The sequence below is a fragment of the Oryx dammah genome, unplaced genomic scaffold (genome assembly GCF_014754425.2).
Source record: "Oryx dammah isolate SB20612 unplaced genomic scaffold, SCBI_Odam_1.1 HiC_scaffold_8, whole genome shotgun sequence".
NCBI lineage: Eukaryota > Metazoa > Chordata > Mammalia > Artiodactyla > Bovidae > Oryx > Oryx dammah.
In genome coordinates, this window is record NW_024070192.1 from 34,874,683 (window position 1) to 34,892,710 (window position 18,028).

The window sequence follows — 18,028 nt, forward strand, 5'->3', positions numbered from 1 at the left end:
GGTGGTTCAGGGGTAAAGAATCCGCCTGCCACTGCAGGAGACATGGGTTTGATCCCTGGTCTTGGAAGATCCCACATGCCAAGGAGCAACTCAGCCTATGTGCCACAACTATTGAGCCTGTGCTCTAGAGCCCGAGAGCCACAATGACTGTGCCTATGTACTGCAACTACTGAAGCTCGCATGCCCTAGAGCCCCGCTCCACAAGAGAAGCCACCACAATGAGAAGCCTGCATATTGGGACGAAGAGTAACTCCTGCTCACCACAACTAGAGAGAAGCCCACACAGCAGCGAAGACCCAGCACAGCCAAGAATAAATAAATACATTAAGTTAAATTTCAAAATTAATAACGTTAACATTATGCAGACAAAAAAGTAAGACGTGTAAAAGTAAAAGTGTGATGTGCCAGAGAGTGCCTGAGTGTTCAGGGAAGGTCTTACTGAAAAGGTAAGTTTTAATGACCCGAAGTAATGCAAAGGAGCCATGGGAAACTGTAGGGGAAGAGCATTCTAGGAGGAGGAAGGGGTGAGTGCAAAGGCTGGGCTCCTGTGAGGGAAAAAGGCAAGACTGGGACAGCAAGAGATCTGAGAGATAGGCAGAGGCCAAATCGTAACGGTCCTTGTAAGCCAAAAGGAGCAGTTTGGATTTTAATCCAACCATCACAGAAACAATTCTAGGATTTTAAGCAGGGAATCGACATGGTTAAATGTAATGAAAATCACCATGGCCACTGTGTGAGAGCTCACCATGGGAAGCAAGGAGACCAGGGAGCAAGGTTTTGTAGCGGTCCAGGTGGGAAATATGGATGGCCTCGCCCAAGCCAGCAGCTTTACAGGTGGAGACAGAAGTTCAGGATCTGTCGTGAGCAATGGAGGTGACAGAGAGAGGAATCATGGCTAGTTGCCTAGGTTTTTGTCTTCAGCAACTGTGCTGAAAACGCGTCTCTTTTATCTTTGCAACCAGGCTGTAAGTTCTTTCAAAACAGGCCTTTGCTTTAGACCTTGTTTTTATTTCAATATTTATTTGGCTGCACTGGGTCTGAGTTGCAGCATGCAGAATCTTTTAAGTTGCCGCATCTGGGATCCTGAGTTGGGGCCTGTGAACTCTTAGTTGCAGCATGTGGGATCCAGTTCCCTGAGCAGGGACCAAACCCAGTCCCTCTGCATTGAGAGCATGAAGACTTAGCTGTTGGATCACCAGGAAAGTCCCTGTCTTACATTTTGTATATATCCCCCATATCCAAGCAACCCACAGAGCTACCCGAGATAAAGTCTGGTTGCTGCCCCGCCCTTCATGCTTGCTTAGTCATACCCGACTCTTTTCGACCTCATGGACTGTAGCCCCCCAGGCTCCTCTGTCCATGGGATTCTCCAGGCAAGAATACCAGAGTGGGTTGCCATTTCCTCCTCCGAGGTATTTTCCCGACTCAGCAATTGAACCCGGGTTTGCTGCATTGCAACAAGATGCTTTACCACTGAGCCACCAGAGAAGCCCCTTGGTTGCTGAACTGGGCTTAAACATGGAATAGCTCTTTCTACGTGAAACCCTAGTGAAGCAACTTGCCTTTTCCTTCTTCAGACAGTACTGAAAGTGTTATTCACTCAGTCATGGCCGACTCTTTGCGACCCCATGGACTGTAGCCCACCAGGCTCCTCTGTCCATGGAATTCTCCAGGCAAGAATACTGGAGTAGGTTGCCATTCCCTTCTTGAAGGGATCTTCCTGACCCAAGGATCAAACCTGGGTCTCCAGCATTGCAGGTAGATACATTATCTTCTGATCAACAGGGAAGCCCCATTCATCAGATAAGGAGCAGAGTAATGGGCCAGCCTCAATCTAGAGAGATGAGCCTGGATCTTACCCTCAACACACAAAGCTTGGCAAACACAGGCCCAGGGGTGGCTTCAAGACTGTTGGTTCAGTCTCTGCCCTGCCTGAAACACAAGGTCACTTGAAAAAGAAAGAACGAGTGTCTTCTATACGTTTAGATAATGTTGCTCCCTTCCACACCTTCTCGTCAAGGTGAGGGTCAGTATGAGGAGGGTTGGGATTTTGGAGGGGAAGAACCCTCGATTCCATGCAGCACTAGTGCTCACAGAGCAACAAGCTGAGGGAGGGTGTGGGCAAAGAGCCATTATAACCTCGAACCTCTCCCTGGAACTCAGGCCTCCCTCCAGCACCTCCAGAAAGGAGGAAGGGATTAAGAGCTCCCATCTCCCCTCACCCATACCCAGAGCCTGTCCTGAGGGCTGTCCCCAGTGATCTCCTTCCCCCTCCCAACCAAATCCCTGGGACTCAGCTGTTTGGGTTCCCAACAAGATGGGTCTTTGTAGAGACAAGAACAAGGAAAGAAGGGGGAGGGGAGCAGGGAGTTATTATTTAGTGGGTACAGAGTTTCGGTTTAAGTCTACCGTCACTAAAGGACACTTAGACATGGTTAAGATGGGGGTTCCCTGGTGGCCCAGTGGTTAAGAGTCTGTCTGCTAATACAGGGGACATGGGTTCAATCCCTACTCCAGGAAGATCCTACATGCTCTGGGGCAACTAAGCCCCTGCATGGAAACTACTGAAGCCCACTCAAATAGAGCCTGAACTCTGAAACAAGAGAAGCCAGCGCGATGAGAAGCCTGTGCATTGGAACCAAGGAGTAGATCCTGCTTGCTAGAACTAGAGAAAGCCCTTGCATTACATTGAAGACTCAGCACGACCCAAAATAGATAAATAATAAATCTTAAAAAAAAGAAAATGGTTAGGATGGGAGACTTCCATGGTGGTTCAATGGTTAAGACAAGTTTGATCTTTAATCAAGAAACTAACGTTCTACAAGCTATGTGGTGAGGCAAAAAAAACATTTAAGATGGTAAATTTTGTTATGTGTATTTTATCACAATCAAACAAACAGGAAAGAAAGACAGACGTTCTTCTGCTAACCGTATCAAGCTCCAACTCCCCAGGAGGATATACCAGGCCTCTCCCCACATGGCACAAGGAGCCTCCCCAGTCTGCCCTCATTCCATCTCAGCCTGCCCCCAGTTCAATCACATCACACACCCTTCCTTATAGTCCGTACCCAGAAGGCTAAGACTTATATTTCAAGAATTACACACAAGGCTAATGACATCAATAAAAGCAACATCTCTGGTATGTGGAGCACTTTCTATATGCCATACCTCCAAACTATGCGATTCCATCAAACCCTCCCAGCAACCCTGAGTAGAGTAACCTGCCCATTTTGCAGATGGGGAAACTGAAAAGTAAAGAGGACTAGTCATTTGTTCGAGTTCATCGCACTTCCTAGGAGATCCCTATGAAAGCATTTTACATGTCTGTTTCTCTCCCCAGACCACTACTCTCTGGGCCAGGACCAAGTCTTATTTATTTCTGGAGTCCCTGTAGACTGCCTAACTCAGTATTTGGCATGCTGTTGTGTGTGTTTGTGTGTAGTCGCTAAGTCGTGTCCAACTCTCTTGTGACCCCATGGACTGTAGCCCGTCAGGCTCCTCTGTCCATGGGATTTCCCAGGCAAGAATACTGGAGTGGGTATTTCCTTCTCCAGGTAATCTTCCAAACCCAGGAATTGAACCCAAGTCTCTTGCATTGTAGGCAGATTTTTCACTGCTGAGCCACCAGGGAAGCCCCTTGGCATACTGTCAGGGGCCAATAAATGTTAGCTGAAAGAAAATGAGAGAGAGAGAAGGAAAGAGAGAAGGGGAGAGAGAGGTAACACACATGGTGGAGTGAGTGGATGGCATAGGTCTGGAGGCCACACCATATGCTGCCAAGCTCCAGGAAGGTTTTCAGGGGTATGAGAGAGGCAGGGACACTGGACTGGCACTGTAAGCGCCCTTGGTGGGAGCCTGGCAGAGTCCGTGTCAAAGCAGAATCAGTCTTAATGAAAGAGTGTAGACAGCTCTGGATGGTAATCAGGAATCTTGGAATCTAGGGCAGGCTGAAGAAAGAGAGGTTGAGGGCACAGTGTCCTGGACAGGATGGGATGGAGGGAGGAGAGAAAAGCCAACCCTCAGGAGATTCCTCAGGGACCTGGGGCCAAGAAGTTGCCACTCAGAACAACCCCTTTGGTGGGGACCCAGGCGTGTTCAGGCCCTTTAGCCTCTCACTCCCACTGGCTTGCTCATACCTGAGGCACCCCACAGGACTGGTTTCATTATTTAGGTCTCTGCTGAAGTGACACTGCCTCAGAAAGACCTTCCCTGACCACTTGGCTAATGCTGCCTCTCCCCTAACACCTCTGATTGACTGCAGGATTTTATTCTCTTTATTGAGATAATCACTACCTGAAATGACCTTGCTTATTTGTTTCGGTTTATGGGTTGTCTGACCATCCCCTCTCTCTCTCTTCTTTTGGGGGTCTCATTTGCAGCATGCAGGATCTTCAGTCTTCATCAAGGCGTGCGGGATCTTCCTCAAAGTACACAGGATCTCCAGCTGTGGTATGTGGGCTCTAGTTCTCTGACTAGGGATTGAACCCATGCCCTCTGCTTTGGGAGCACAGAGTTTTAACTGGACCATCAGGGAGGTCCCCATGTCTACCCTTTTCCTCAAGGCATTCTCAGGGTCTAGAACAGTGCCTGGTACTCAACAGATGTTCTGTAAATATCAGTTAGGCTGACCGTGAACATTGCCCAGGGACAGAGTTGAATCTGGACTCCTTGGCATGCTGAGTACATTCCTGTAAAACACTCTGACTGGACAGAGACAGTGTAGACCTTGCAAACTTGAGACCATAACGGTTCAAGGAGGGACCCAGGATGTGTCTTCCAACCCAGAGACTCTCTGGAAACTTTCTTACACTGGGGTCACTCAGGTCCTGGCTAATCCTTGTAGAAGAGGAACAGCAGGTCCAATGAGTGACTCACCCTGTTGCCTGGGTTACTGGTAGGCAGATCCTCATAACCTAGGAAGCTGGGACACTGGGATCCCCATGGGATCTGGAGATGGGGGATGGGAATGAAGTTTCCCAGGGAGCTGGAGACTGAGGCAGGAGAGTACCCCAAGGAGGAGACGGGGCACCAGGAATCTCCAGGGGCCTGGGGGCTGAGGGCAAGGTCTCCATATATTCTTTGAAGGCAGAGATACTCCTGAATCTGTCTGTTCTTTCCAGGTGGGACCAGTACAAGCCAGTTCTTGTTTAATGGAGTAAAGACAAATTCTTCTGGGAACGAAGCTAGTGGGCCAAGACGAAGAGAGATAGAGGCGTCTTTCTCCCTCTGCTCGCCACCCCCCCAACCCCTGCTTTTTCTTTCTCCCTGCTGCCTCCACCCCTTGTCCCAGAAGGCCACCATCTCTCTGTGACCCACTCACACCCTCTGCTGCTCCTGTCTGGGACAGCAGTGGCCTGACTAAAGGACAAAAAAGATCCCATGTCTTCCCTTCCCTCCTGATTTCTGGGAACCAGCATCAGAGCAACAAAGCTCAAGTTCCAAGGCAGCTGCTGCTGGAGAGGGAGGTGGGCTCCTGGCTCCCAGAAGGCGACTGGTATTCGGGTGTGTGTCTGTGGTGCTGTTACTGAGGTCTCAGCCTAGGAAGTCATCACTTCCTCAGGAAGCCCTCCTTGATCCCCGGGGTAGGTCAAGGCCACTGGCCCTTGAGCTTTCTCAGTTCTCTGACTGTCCCTTTATCAGAGTTTCCAATTATCTACTCACTTGTTAGTCTTTGATGGATGCCTGCCTCCCCCAGGGGACCACAGCACCGAAAGGACAGGAAGCAGGGTTAGTTTTGCTCCTCGGTATGACTCAGTGTTCAGCACAGTGCCTGGCACATTGCAGACACACCATAAACATTTGCTGAATAAATGGAGGAGTAACATTCAAAGGAGGTTCTTAGGTGGGGATTTAATGGGTGGTGTCACTGCCATTGCCTGGATTCTGGGGACAGCTGTGAGTCCAGATGTTCAGACTTCTGCTCTGGGCCCGGTCCATGTCCAGACTCTGGCCTTGTGCCCAAAGGCCATCCAAGCAAAAGGAGGCAGAAGCGGCATCTCCTAGAGGTAGGGAGCATGGAGGGGACATTGGGGATGGGGGGACCTGGATCCAGAAGCTCCTCCCCACTTTTTCAGTTCTCCAACTTAAATATTTGAAAGCACTTCCTCCCACCACCCCCTTATCCTCTCTCTTCTCCTCTTCCCTCCCAGAGGTTTCCTTCCCCTAAAAATGTGCCCCTTCCTGCTTCTTCCCCTGCCCTTAGCCGTTTCCCATGGTGTGCTGAGAATCTTCAACATCACTCATTCTTACCTGGCAAAGCCCCTAGGAAGAGACGCCCCTGTGGCTGGACCCAGAGATCAAGGAGGGAGCCAGGGCCCGTGGGAGGCAGAGCAAGGATCTCCTTCTTTGCCCCGTGGCTCAAAACCACCCTGGACACAGTCAACTTCAGCTGAAGAGGTAGCCCCAAGACGAGGGGCAGATCCAGCCCTGGCCCCGACCCAGAAGACAACACCACCTTCTGCAGAGTGTGTGGGAAGGGACATAAGTTGGGGAGGGAAGAACGAACTGCACCCACTCCTCGTAGCCCCATCCCTGGCTGCCTGGATTCTTCCTCTCAGCCACACTATCTATGTCTATCCAGTCTATCTATCTCTGGCCATTCCCACCACCTCAGTCCTGCCTCAGCTCTCTTGTCTTGGCCTTCTATAAAATCATATCCACCCCCAAGAAAATATATAATCTAAGTAAAGGTCATTTGCTTGCTGCGTGCAGCTTTAATATGTGTCTCTGCACTGCCCCCCACCTCCCAAAGCCTTCATACTGTTGACATTTTGGAATTCCCTTTTTTCCCATTGCTCCTAGGCTCCACTGAGTATAGGCAGCATGTCCCGCCTTACTTGATCTTGGAGGTGGATGCTGAGCCAAGAAGGGTTTTCTGGCGTCCCAAGAGCAAAGAGGCGGCCTGAACCTGCTGCCAGCTGGAGTGCCAGGTCCAAGGAGAAGGCCCAGGGCTCTGCATGAGGCTGAGGAATTTCTGGGGGCAGAAATGATCCTTCTGAGGTCTTAAGGCTAGGGATTCATGGAGAGAAGGGGCCAGTGGTGGAGGGAGATGGACACAGAGCTGGTCATGGAGGGAAAAATAGCCTTTACCTTGGAGACCAAATTCTGCACCAGTCCCTGGAGGGAAGAATATTCCAGGCTGAGACTCTACAGCACAGCTTCTGACACTAGTGGGGACAGATGCCGAGGTCTGGGCCCGTTGGTCCAGCCAGTCATCCTGGCGCAGGCAGGCATCCAAGGCAGGGACCAGCTGGAGCCCATGGCGGGAGGGAAGATGCAGAGGATGTTGGAATCAGGATATCTGAGCCCCGGTCTCAGCCTCCTCATCCTGTTTATTCCCCTCTAAGACCCAAGCATTTGCCCTCTCCCGTGCATCTCTCACCCCATCCCCTCTCCTTAAAATATGTAGCTGCAGATCCCTATGGCCACCCAGTCAGCAGTGCTTTATCAGCTTTGGTCACGGTTCCTGACCCTGGATGCAGTTACCGGCAACCGGAGGTCGGAGGCAGGGAACAGCAGTCCTCCCAGTGCAATCCTCATGATGAGCTGGGAATTGTTGGCCAGTTGTCCAAAGACCTGTCTCAGACGCAGCACCTCCACCCCATCCACCCTGAGTAGCAAGGAATCCCCATGGATCTTCACTTCCATCTGCAAGAAGAAAAAGAGAAGAGGAATCAGAGGTCCCTGGAGCCTGCCTCTACCGCTTTATTCAGAGGTGATCTAGACTATGCCACACTGAAGATGGCAGAGTGGAAGGACTCGGGCTCACCTATCACGATAATCCCAAATCACAACTAACTGCTGAACAACCATCAACCAAAACCAAACCAAACCAAACCTGGAACCTAAGAGAGGCAGTCTAGTCTGATTAAAAAAAAAAAATGTACTTGAAAGGTGAGCTGGTACCCCCAGCTCACTCTGGACCTGTCACTTACAAACTGACTAAGCCTCAGAACTCCCTTCTGAAAAAAATGCGGACAAGAATAGCAGCTTCACAGGGCCTCTGTGTGGTTTCAATGTGGTGACAACGGGAGAGGGATGCCTAATGACTTGGTTCCGTTCCCTTCCTCAGACCAGCTCAAGATACACTTCCCTCAGGACCAAATCTGGCTTACCTGGTGCCACCTCCCATCGTCCAGCCGGGGTCCAGCACTCACTGTAAGCTGAGCCCAGTGATTATGAAGCTGGATTTCAGGCCTGCCATCCCGAAGCCCCAGCATAAACCAGTCATTCTTTGGGTTGGTATCACCATAAAAAATGACTCCCTCTGGATCCCAAGTCCGAAACTCAAAAGAGGAGGAGATTCTGGAAGGACATGAAAGGAGGGGCTGTGTAGGGGCGTGCGCTTTGAGTGTGGACTTGAGGTCGAGGGAGGAGGAGTTCAGGTAGAGAGAGGACAGAGAGACAGGGAAGAGAGGGACTGACGCACTGCTTACAATAGCCAGGACTTGGAAGCAACCTAAAGGCCCATCAACAGAGGATGGATAAAGCAGACATGGTGTATATATATACATGCACACACATACATATATATATGCATGGTATACACACACACACACACACACAATGGAATATTATTCAGCCATAAAAAGAATGAAACAATGCAACCTGGACGGACCTAGAGATTATCATACTAAATGAAGTAAATCGGACAGAGAAAGACAAACACCATATGCTATCACTTACATGTGGAATTTAAAAACTGATACAAATGAACTTATTTGCAAAACCAAGTCACAGTCATAGAAAACAAATTCACAGCTACCAAAGAGCAAAAGGTGGGGGGATAAATTAGGAGTGTGGGATTAACAGATACAAGCTATTATATATAAAATAGATAGTCAACAAGCCATACTGTATAACATAGGAAACTATATTCAATATCTTGTAATAAGCCATAATACAAAAGAACCTGAAAAAGAATATATATATATATAAAACATGTTTTATAAATATATATAATTGAATCATTTTGCTGTACCCCAGAAATGCAACACTGTAAATCAACTATACTTCAATTAAATAAAGCAAAAAAAGAGGAGCTGATGGAGAGAGGATGATGTCAGGAGACTAGGTCAAAGAATTAGGTCAATCTCATACTTTGAGATCTTGGTGAGGTTAAAGGTCATAATGGTAACAGGTTCTTGTCCAGGGCCATTGCTGAGGTGCAGAGCAGGAGAGTCTTCAGTTGTCTGTTGAAGAGAAAAGTAAGCCAAAATAAGGACATGCCAGAGACAGAAGGAGGGGGAGGCACTGCTACCAGGCCAGAGGAGGAAAGCAAAGAAGAGGGCAAAGCCCCAGCGTAGCTCACTGAAACACATGCAGGGCATAGCACCCTGTCCCACTCCTGCACCTGGCTGGGGAGAGGAGGTCTCAGGGCCGGTCCTCCGTGGCTGGGAAGTGGTAGCAACAGCAGCAGCAGTAGCCCGTGCCAAATGGCCAGTGGACCTCTGCTCACCATAATCAGCTGCGGTCCTCTTTTAGTCTCCAATGACTCTGGGGCAAATGCGTGGGGGAAGGCAGCCTTCCACATGGTTGTTGGAGGGTTAAAGGTTGCCCTGGGGGAAGAAGGGGGGCAGGAGACAGGGCCACTGACCCTCTGGCCCCTCTGAGGACAAATGGAGTGAGTTTCTCCACTACCCTCCCCCACTGTTGGGCAAGTTTATGAGCTGAGAGAGGACAGCTCACTTGCACTCTCCTTTCTGGGTCCTCCAAGCCTACCTGCAGAGGCTGCCTTGATAACAAACACGAGATCTAGAAACACTCCTGCCGGGCTACCCAAGTAGCATCTTCTATAAGGTCTAGAGCTGAGACATGGAATCCCAAACACCAGCTCGGTGGCTGTGGGTGAGTCACCCCACCAGTGTGCTTTAGTGTCCTGTCTGCAAAATGTGAAAAATGATACCTCCTTTCTGGGGTCAATGTGAAGGAGGATGAATGGAGATAATGCAGATTCAAAGCCTGGTATCTGCTCTGAGCTCCTCCCTCGGTGTTTTCCCAGGCCTCTGAGGCTTGCCTCCTAGGGAGGGATTGTCTCCGAGTGTGATTCAGTGGATACTAGGAGTTCTGCCTCCCACCCCCAGTTAGCTTCTTATCTGTTTATCACAACGCCGAACCATTTACCAATAGAAATTCATCCCTCTCTCCCTCACCCATTTTAAAATATAAATGCCCCCAGAAGAAGTCACACTTTGAGCCAGTAGGAAAGAGCTGGAGGTCTTGGGGCTCACCCCGAGTCTGGAGTCTAGGTGGGCTGGAATGGGTGAGTTTGAGCGAAGGGAAGAGCAGATAATCACTGCACTCTTCAGTTAAAGAAAGAGGTAATTTTGGAGCCGTGGGGTTTCTCCACTGGAGGCTGGAACACCCAGATAACTCGGACGCGAAAGCCTCTACAGTACAGCCTTGACCCCTGTCCACAGGCGCGGTCACGGGACTCGGCCACTGTGGGGCAGAGTCGGGGTGGGGGCGGGGTGGGGACATATCCGTTCTGCAAGCTGATTGGCTGGCAGGTGCGCGCTGGCGGGGGCTGAAATTAGGGGCGCCCAGACAGTGAGGACCACTTAGTCCTACCTCTCTCTCCGCAGTAGCCAGAATCGGGCTTCAGCTTCCCAGCCCTCGGAGCCCCCACCGCCTCGCTCCCCGCCATTCCCGCGGCTTTCGGGAATCCGAATTTGTAGGCCCCTTAAAGGGTCCGAGTTGCTCGTCTCCCCTTCCTGCAGAACGGAAGACTTCGGTCCCTGACGTTGGGGAACAGGATGGCTTTCGTGATGATCCGAGAAGCCAAGGAGGGAGATTGTGGAAATATCCTGAGGCTGATTCGGGTGAGGGCTGCCGCCTGGAAACCAGGGTCCCAAGAGGGGGTCAGAGTGGCTGGGGTGGGAGGCGAGGAGTAGAAGGAAGTGGGAGTAGAGGGAGGAGCGCGCCCTGAGGTCTTGCTGAGGGAGGAGCGAGGCCCTCCTGCCTTCATCTAGCCTCTGCCCCCGCGCTGTAGGAACTCGCTGAGTACGAGAAACTCTCAGACCAGGTGAAGATCAGTGAAGAAGGTAGGGACCCAAATCCTGAGTCCTGACGGAGGCTGGGAGGAAATGAAGGATGGGCTCCCCAAGCAATAACTGCAGGCTGGGCACACACCCAATCCTTCTTTCTCTTCTCTTTATCCCAAACCCGATCTCTGCAGCCCTAAGAGCAGATGGCTTTGGAGAGACTCCTTTCTATCACTGTTTGGTGGCAGAGATTCTTTCTGCACCGGGGGAGCCACAGGGTAAGAATACCCCAACTTTAGAGGTGCCCTCTCCAATCAGCCTCAAAGGTCTTTCCCCCAGGTGCCCAGAGGCCTGATCCTTCTTTTTTTTTCTCTTGCAGGGCCCTGTGTGGTGGGCTATGGGCTATATTACTTCAGCTACAGCACATGGAACGGACGAAATATTTATCTGGAAGACATCTATGTGAAGCCAGAATATCGAGGTACTGGGAAGAGGCCAGGATGGGAGAAAAGCAACCCTTGGAGGGACCACCATCCCTTGTCTCTCAATCCTAGCTTATGACCTTTGCTGCTCCTCTTCAACTCAGACAGTCCTTCTTTTTTCTCCCCACATCAGGTCAAGGGATTGGTTCCAAAATAATCAAAAAAGTGGCTGAGGTGAGGAGAGGGATGGCGCTAGGAGTTGGGCCCTGGCAAAGCAGGAGGCACCTGGGTTGAATAGAGGGTGAGAAAGTCTCTTCCTTTTTGACTCCAGGAAAGTGAGTAGTGTCTTCTCTCACAGGTGGCTTTGGATAAGGGCTGCTCCCAGTTACGCCTGGCAGTCCTGGACTGGAACAAGAGGGCTATGGACTTGTACAAGGCCCTCGGAGCCCAGGATCTGACGGAAGCTGAGGGCTGGCACTGCTTTCGCTTTGAAGAAGAAGCGATGAGGGAGTTGGCAGGAAGGTGATGCCACCCCTGGGATTGCTGTTTCAGCTTCTCCATCCCCACAGACTGAACACTCCTTAGAGACTGTCTCCACTGACCAAAGCCTCCCTGAAGGAAGGGAAGGAGGGTCGGAGGCGAATATGCCCAGATAGAGCAGAAGTGAGGAAGAGGCAGGCCTTCCCACCTCCTTGTTAAGCGTGAAAAATAAATGAGAATTCCTTCTGTATGTTGATGTGGTGTTGGGTAGAAGAACTGAGGATTCCATAAGCTTCAGCTCCCCTCCCTCAGCATTCTGGTCAGTGGGTGTTGCTCCTGGGGGTAAAACTGAGCCTAAGATGATTTCTGGTCTTCCCTGATGACTCAGTGGTAAAGAACTCACCTGCCAATGCAGGAGAGTATGTTCAATCCCTGGGTGGGGAAGACCCCCTGGAGGAGGAAGTGGCCACCCACTCCAACATTCTTACCTGGGAAATCTCATGGACAGAGGAGCCTAGCAGTCTACAGTCCATGGGTTCACAAAAGAGTCGGACACAACTCAGTGACTAAACAACATGACTTTTACCCTCAATAGACCGGAGTACTGACTCTGGCCTGTGGTATATAGAAAAAGAAGGGAAGGGATCAGCTTGCGCATCAAGCTTGTTGGTCAGGTTTGGGATCTGGACAAAGGCCTGCCACTTCTGGCCTGGGCTTATGGAATTTAAGATTGAGCCAGGCCCACCAACTCAATAGATGGAGCAGGCTGCCACCTGGTGGCCACATTTCAGGGACACTAGGAAGGATCATTCGCCCCAACTTTAAAAAAAATCCACGCAGCTAGGGAGTGCTTTTTCTTTTTCAAAAGTCACAAAGTCTTTATTTTCAGTTTAGCAGAACTAAAATAAACCTTTAGGACCCATGGAGACAAGAAGGCAAACAGACTCATTTCCCACTTTCATACTATTTTATTACAAGTTATGCAGGTTTGTTGTAGAGAAGTTTGAAGGGACATATAAAAATAGAGAAGCAAAAGGCAAAGGAGAAAAGGAAAGATACCCATTTGAATGCAGAGTTCCAAAGAATAGCAAGAAGAGATAAGAAAGCCTTCCTCAGTGATCAATGCAAAGCAATAGAGGAAAACAATAGAATGGGAAAGACTAGAGATCTCTTCAAGAAAATTAGAAATACCAAGGGAAATTTTCATGCAAAGATGGGCACAACAAAGGACAGAAATGGTATGGACTGAATACACAGAAGAACTATACAAAAGAAAGTATAGTTTTGTATACTTACTTTTTCTTAAGTAAGTATAATGATGGTGTGATTACTCATCTAGAGCTAGACATCCTGGAATACCAAGTCAAGTGGGCCTTGGGAAGCATCACTACGAACAAAGCTAGTGGAGGTGATGGAATTCCAGTTGAGCTATTTCAAATCCTAAAAGATGATGCTGTGAAAGTGCTGCACTCAATATGCCAGAAAATTTGGAAAACTCAGCAGTGGCCATAGGGCTGGAAAAGGTCAGTTTTCATTCCAATCCCAAAGAAAGGCAATGCGAAAGAATGTTCAAACTACTGCACAATTGCACTCATCTCACATGCTAGCAAAGGAATGCTCAAAATTCTCCAAGCCACGCTTCAACAGTACATGAACCGTGAACTTCCAGATGTTCAAGCTGGTTTTAGAAAAGGCAGAGGAACCAGAGATCAAATTGCCAACATCCATTGGATCATCGAAAAAGGAAGACAATTCCAAGAAAACATCTATTTCTGCTTTATCGACTATGCCAAAGCCTTTGACTGTGTGGATCACAATAATCTGTGGAAAATTCTGAAAGAGATGGGAATACCAGACCACCTGACCTGCCTCTTGAGTAACCTATATGCAGGTCAAGAAGCAACAGTTAGAACTGGACATGGAACAACAGACTGGTTTCAAATCGGGAAAGGAGTATGTCAAGGCTGCATATTGTCACCCTGCTTATTTAACTTATATGCAGAATACATAATGAGAAATGCTGGGCTGGATGAACCACAAGCTATAATCAAGATTGCCAGGAGAAATATCAATATCAGATATGCAGATGACACCACGCTTATGGCAGAAAGTGAAGAAGAACTAAAGAGCCTGTTGATGAAAGTGAAAGAGGAGAGTGAAAAAGTTGGCTTAAAATTCAACATTCAGGAAACTAAGGTCATGGCATCTGGTCCCATCACTTCATGGCAAATAGATGGGGAAACAGTGGAAACAGTGAGAGACTTTATTTTTTTGGGCTCCAAAATCACTGCAGATGGTGACTGCAGCCTTGAAATTAAAAGACGCTTGCCCCTTGGAAGAAAAGTTATGACCAACCTAGACAGCATACGAAAAAGCAGAAACATTACTTTGCCAACAAAGGTCTGTCTAGTCAAAGCAATGGTTTTTCCAGTAATCATGTACTGTGAGAGTTGAACCATAAAGAATGCTGAGCACCTAAGAATTGATGCTTTTGAACTGTGGTGTTGGAGAAGACTCTTGAGAGTCCCTTGGACTGCAGGGAGATCCAACCAGTCCATCCTGAAGGAAATCAGTCCTGAATATTCATTGAAAGGACTGATGCTGAAGCTGAAACTCCAATATTTTGGCCACCTGATATGAAGAACTAACGCATTTGAAAAGACCCTGATGCTGGGAAAGATTGAAGGCGGGAAGAGAAGGGGATGACAGAAGATGAGGTGGTTGGATGGCATCACTGACTTAATGGACATGAGTTTGAGTAAACTCCGGGAGTTGGTAATGGACAGAGAGGCCTGGCTTGCTGCAGTCCATGGGGTCGCAAAGAGTTGGACACGACTGAGTGACTGAACTGAACTGATAAAAATAGAATCCATAGCCTTACTTACATCACTACTCTTAACCCTTTGGTATCAATTCCCTAGACTTTTTTCAATGTATATGTATACATATAAACATACATATAATTAGTTAAGTGTGTGTGGTTTTACTGGATCATACTCTTTTGCAAACATTTTTCATTTAACAATAAACCAGAAACATCTTCCCATGCTATTAAACACATCGTCACTTTCAATGGTGACTTATTATTCCTTTTGTGGAATAACCATTGGTTAAATGGTCATGATTTAGACACTGGACAAGGACAAGCAGGTGACATAAATGTGTAAATTGTAAGAAACATGATGTATGCCGTCTAGAGAGTTGAAGTGCTGGGCTGCGCTAAGTCACTTCAGTCGTGTCCGATTCTTTTCGACACTGTGGACTATAGCCCACCAGGCTCCTCTGTCCGTGGCATTCTCCAAGTAAGAATACTGGAGTGGGTTGCCACTTCCTTCTCCAGGGAATCTTCCCAACCAAGGGATCAAACTCAAGTCTCCTGCATTGGCAGGTAGATTCTTTACCACTGAGCCACCAGGGAAGCTCCATATGTAACACACAGGGGTGTTAATTATATTTATCATGGTGTATATTACATGCCTCCTATTGAGTTTTTATTTTTGCTTTTATGTTTTTAATTTCTAAGAGCTCTCTTTTGTTCTCTGCATTTTAAGAATGTTCTGTTTTTGTTTCATGGATGAATGTTCTTTTCTTGTCTGAGATATTCATAGGTTTTAAAATAGTGTTTTCCTTCTTGGATAGTCTTTATTTCCTCTATGCTTTTTTTTCTTTCTCTATTTGTTTAGTCTTTGTCTTTTGTTTAAAGACTTTCCTAAAATGTCTGGTAATCCTCAGCTGTCTGCTTATATTTAAGATCTGTACACTGAGGTACTGATCGGCAACTGTGATTGTGTCTGTATAGGAGGTAGAGAGGCATGTAGACTGCAAACTTTTACTATAGGGTGATTCATGAGGCTGTTTCCTTGAGGAACCCCCAATGTCAGAACCCTTAGGTCTTTTTCCTTCTCTGATCAGATTTCCCAGAAGAGATGCTTCCAAACTCCTGCCTGGAGGGTATAAATCTGGTTGTACACAGAGCTGGGTGAAGAGGGAGTCTGGGGCAAGTCTCAACATTCAATCTGTAAACTTTCATTTAATCCCCATTTTTTGTATCTCTTTAGCTTTTAGCTATCTATCAATCTATCCATCTTTCTATCTTCCTCCCAAACTCTCTAAGTATTTAGAACTCCTAATGCAGGTCTTCCCTGACAGTCCAGTGGTTAAGACTCCATGCTTCCCCTGCAGGGGCAGCGGGTTCAATCCCTGGCTAGGAACTAAGATCCCATTTACTACATGGTGTAGCAAAAAAAAAAAAAAATCCTAAGACAGGCTGTGGCATTCTGTTGACATGTTTTGCACATCTTGTATAGTCCAGCTAAAATAATATCACCTAAAGGCAAGTCTGCTGAAAATCCAGTCACAGTTCCCACTGCTCTCAGCACAAAGTCCAAACCTCTTGCCAGTCCCTCCAGGCTCTGGCCCAAACCTCCATCATCTGAAACATTATTCCAGCCTTGTGTCCTCTTTAAGTCAGTTCTGTCCATATTAGACTCCTTCCAGTCCCTCAGATGCACTGTACTCTCCCCTCTGGGCCTTCTGCGCATGCCATTCCCCCTTCTGAAATGCTGTCCCCTGTTTTTCCACTCTCATTCTTGGCCATTCTGGACAAAGACAGGAGCAGATGAAAAAGAGTACAAGTCAAATCTGAGAGGACTGATGCTGCCAGATGCTTGGAAGTTATGATGGTGCCATTTCCAAAACAAAATTCTGCCACTCCTGTGGCTTCAGGATCCAAAACCACACTTTTTGGTTTGACAGCCAGCCCTCCTGATAATCTGTCCCACTTAATTTCTCTCTCCCTCTCTATTCCTCATTTCTCTCTCCCTCTCTATTCCTCTATAACTCAGCCATGTCTGACTCTTTGCGACCTAGGAACCGTAGCCGACCAGACTCCTCTGTCCATGGGGATTCTCCTGGCAGGAATACTGGAGTGGGTTGCCATTTCCTCCTCCAGGGGATCTTCCCAACCCAGGGATCTAACCTGCGTCTCTAAAGTCTCCTGCATTGGCAGGCAGGCTCTTTACCACTAGTGCCACCTGGGAAGCCCCATCAGAATCACTGCTGATAGTCTAATCACTTTAGCATTTCTGCCACCTTAGTTACTGATGTTCTGTCTCAGGCACTCTTGAATGCACCTCTTCTTTTGCCAGCCTTTCATTTACTTTTTTATTTTGTAATTTTTGGCTGCACTGCGTGGCACATAGCATCTTAATTCCTGGACCAGGGATTTAACTGGTGCCCCCTTAGGACTTCCCTGGTCGTCCAGTGGTTAAGATGCCGCGCTTACAATGCAGAAAAGCAGAGGACACAAGTTTGATCCTTGGTCTGGGAACTAAGATCCCACATGCTGTGCGGTGCAGCCCAAAAAATAAATAAGTAACTGGTGCCCCCTGCAGTGGAAGTGCAGAGTCCTAACCATTGGACCACCAGGAAATTCCCTGTCTGTTCTTTAAATACTGTTGTAGTTGAGAGTTCTATCATGGGATCCAATTCATTTCTAAGTCACTTTTCTCTGCTGCTGCTGCTGCTAAGTCACTTCAGTCGTGTCTGACTCTGTGTGACCCCATAGACCGCAGCCCACCAGGCACCCCCGTCCCTGGGATTCTCCAAGCAAGAACACTGGAGTGGGTTGCCATTTCCTTCTCCAATGCATGAAAGTGAAAAGTGAAAGTGAAGTAGCTCAGTCGTGTCCGACCCTCAGCGACCCCATGGACTGCAGCCTTCCAGGCTCCTCCGTCCATGGGATTTTCCAGGCAGGAGTACTGGAGTGGGGTGCCATTGCCTTCTCCGCACTTTTCTCTAGACATCTAATTTTCTCCTATAGCTTTCACGATGTCTAATGTGCTGATGGAATTCCCTAGTAGCTCAGTTGATAAAGAATCTGCCTGCAGTGCAGGAGACCCAGGTTCAATTCCTGGGTGGGAAAGATCCTCTGAAGAAGGAAATGGCAACCCACTCCAGTATTCTTGCCTGGAGAATCCCATGGACAGAGGAGCCTGGTGGGCTACAGTCCATGGGATCACAAGAGTCAGACACAACGACTAAACCAGCAATATGATGATAATTCTCACATTTACCTCTCTAGCCCAGACCTGTCTCGGGCTATGTCCATTGACCTACAGGACATTGGTTCCTTTGGTTATTACT

The 18,028-nt window shown here is 48.3% G+C and overlaps 2 protein-coding genes across 6 annotated transcripts; one reads left to right on the forward strand and one right to left on the reverse strand.

The window, feature by feature from the left end:
• Positions 1 to 5,830: 5,830 nt before the first annotated feature.
• Positions 5,831 to 10,708, reverse strand: SHBG (sex hormone binding globulin). 5 transcript variants are annotated; one of them, XM_040243472.1, is made up of 10 exons: positions 10,570 to 10,672; positions 9,721 to 9,881; positions 9,353 to 9,557; positions 9,100 to 9,191; positions 8,115 to 8,304; positions 7,486 to 7,647; positions 7,090 to 7,249; positions 6,837 to 6,973; positions 6,250 to 6,457; positions 5,831 to 5,999 (listed from the first exon to the last, which is right to left on the reverse strand). In XM_040243472.1, the coding sequence occupies exons 3-10, from the start codon at positions 9,530 to 9,532 to the stop codon at positions 5,851 to 5,853; spliced, it is 1,278 nt and encodes a 425-aa protein (XP_040099406.1). In that variant the 5' UTR covers positions 9,533 to 9,557; positions 9,721 to 9,881; positions 10,570 to 10,672; the 3' UTR covers positions 5,831 to 5,850. The 5 variants fall into 5 exon arrangements, with proteins under 5 accessions (XP_040099406.1, XP_040099404.1, XP_040099407.1 ...); XM_040243470.1 differs by lacking the exon at positions 10,570 to 10,672 and adding an exon at positions 10,230 to 10,427; XM_040243473.1 differs by lacking the exon at positions 9,721 to 9,881 and having other exon boundaries at positions 10,570 to 10,708.
• Positions 10,479 to 12,134, forward strand: SAT2 (spermidine/spermine N1-acetyltransferase family member 2). The gene is made up of 6 exons (XM_040243481.1): positions 10,479 to 10,820; positions 10,991 to 11,042; positions 11,177 to 11,260; positions 11,362 to 11,463; positions 11,598 to 11,638; positions 11,763 to 12,134. Exons 1-6 carry the CDS (start codon positions 10,755 to 10,757, stop codon positions 11,928 to 11,930), a joined length of 513 nt encoding a protein of 170 aa, XP_040099415.1. The 5' UTR covers positions 10,479 to 10,754; the 3' UTR covers positions 11,931 to 12,134.
• Positions 12,135 to 18,028: the final 5,894 nt, after the last annotated feature.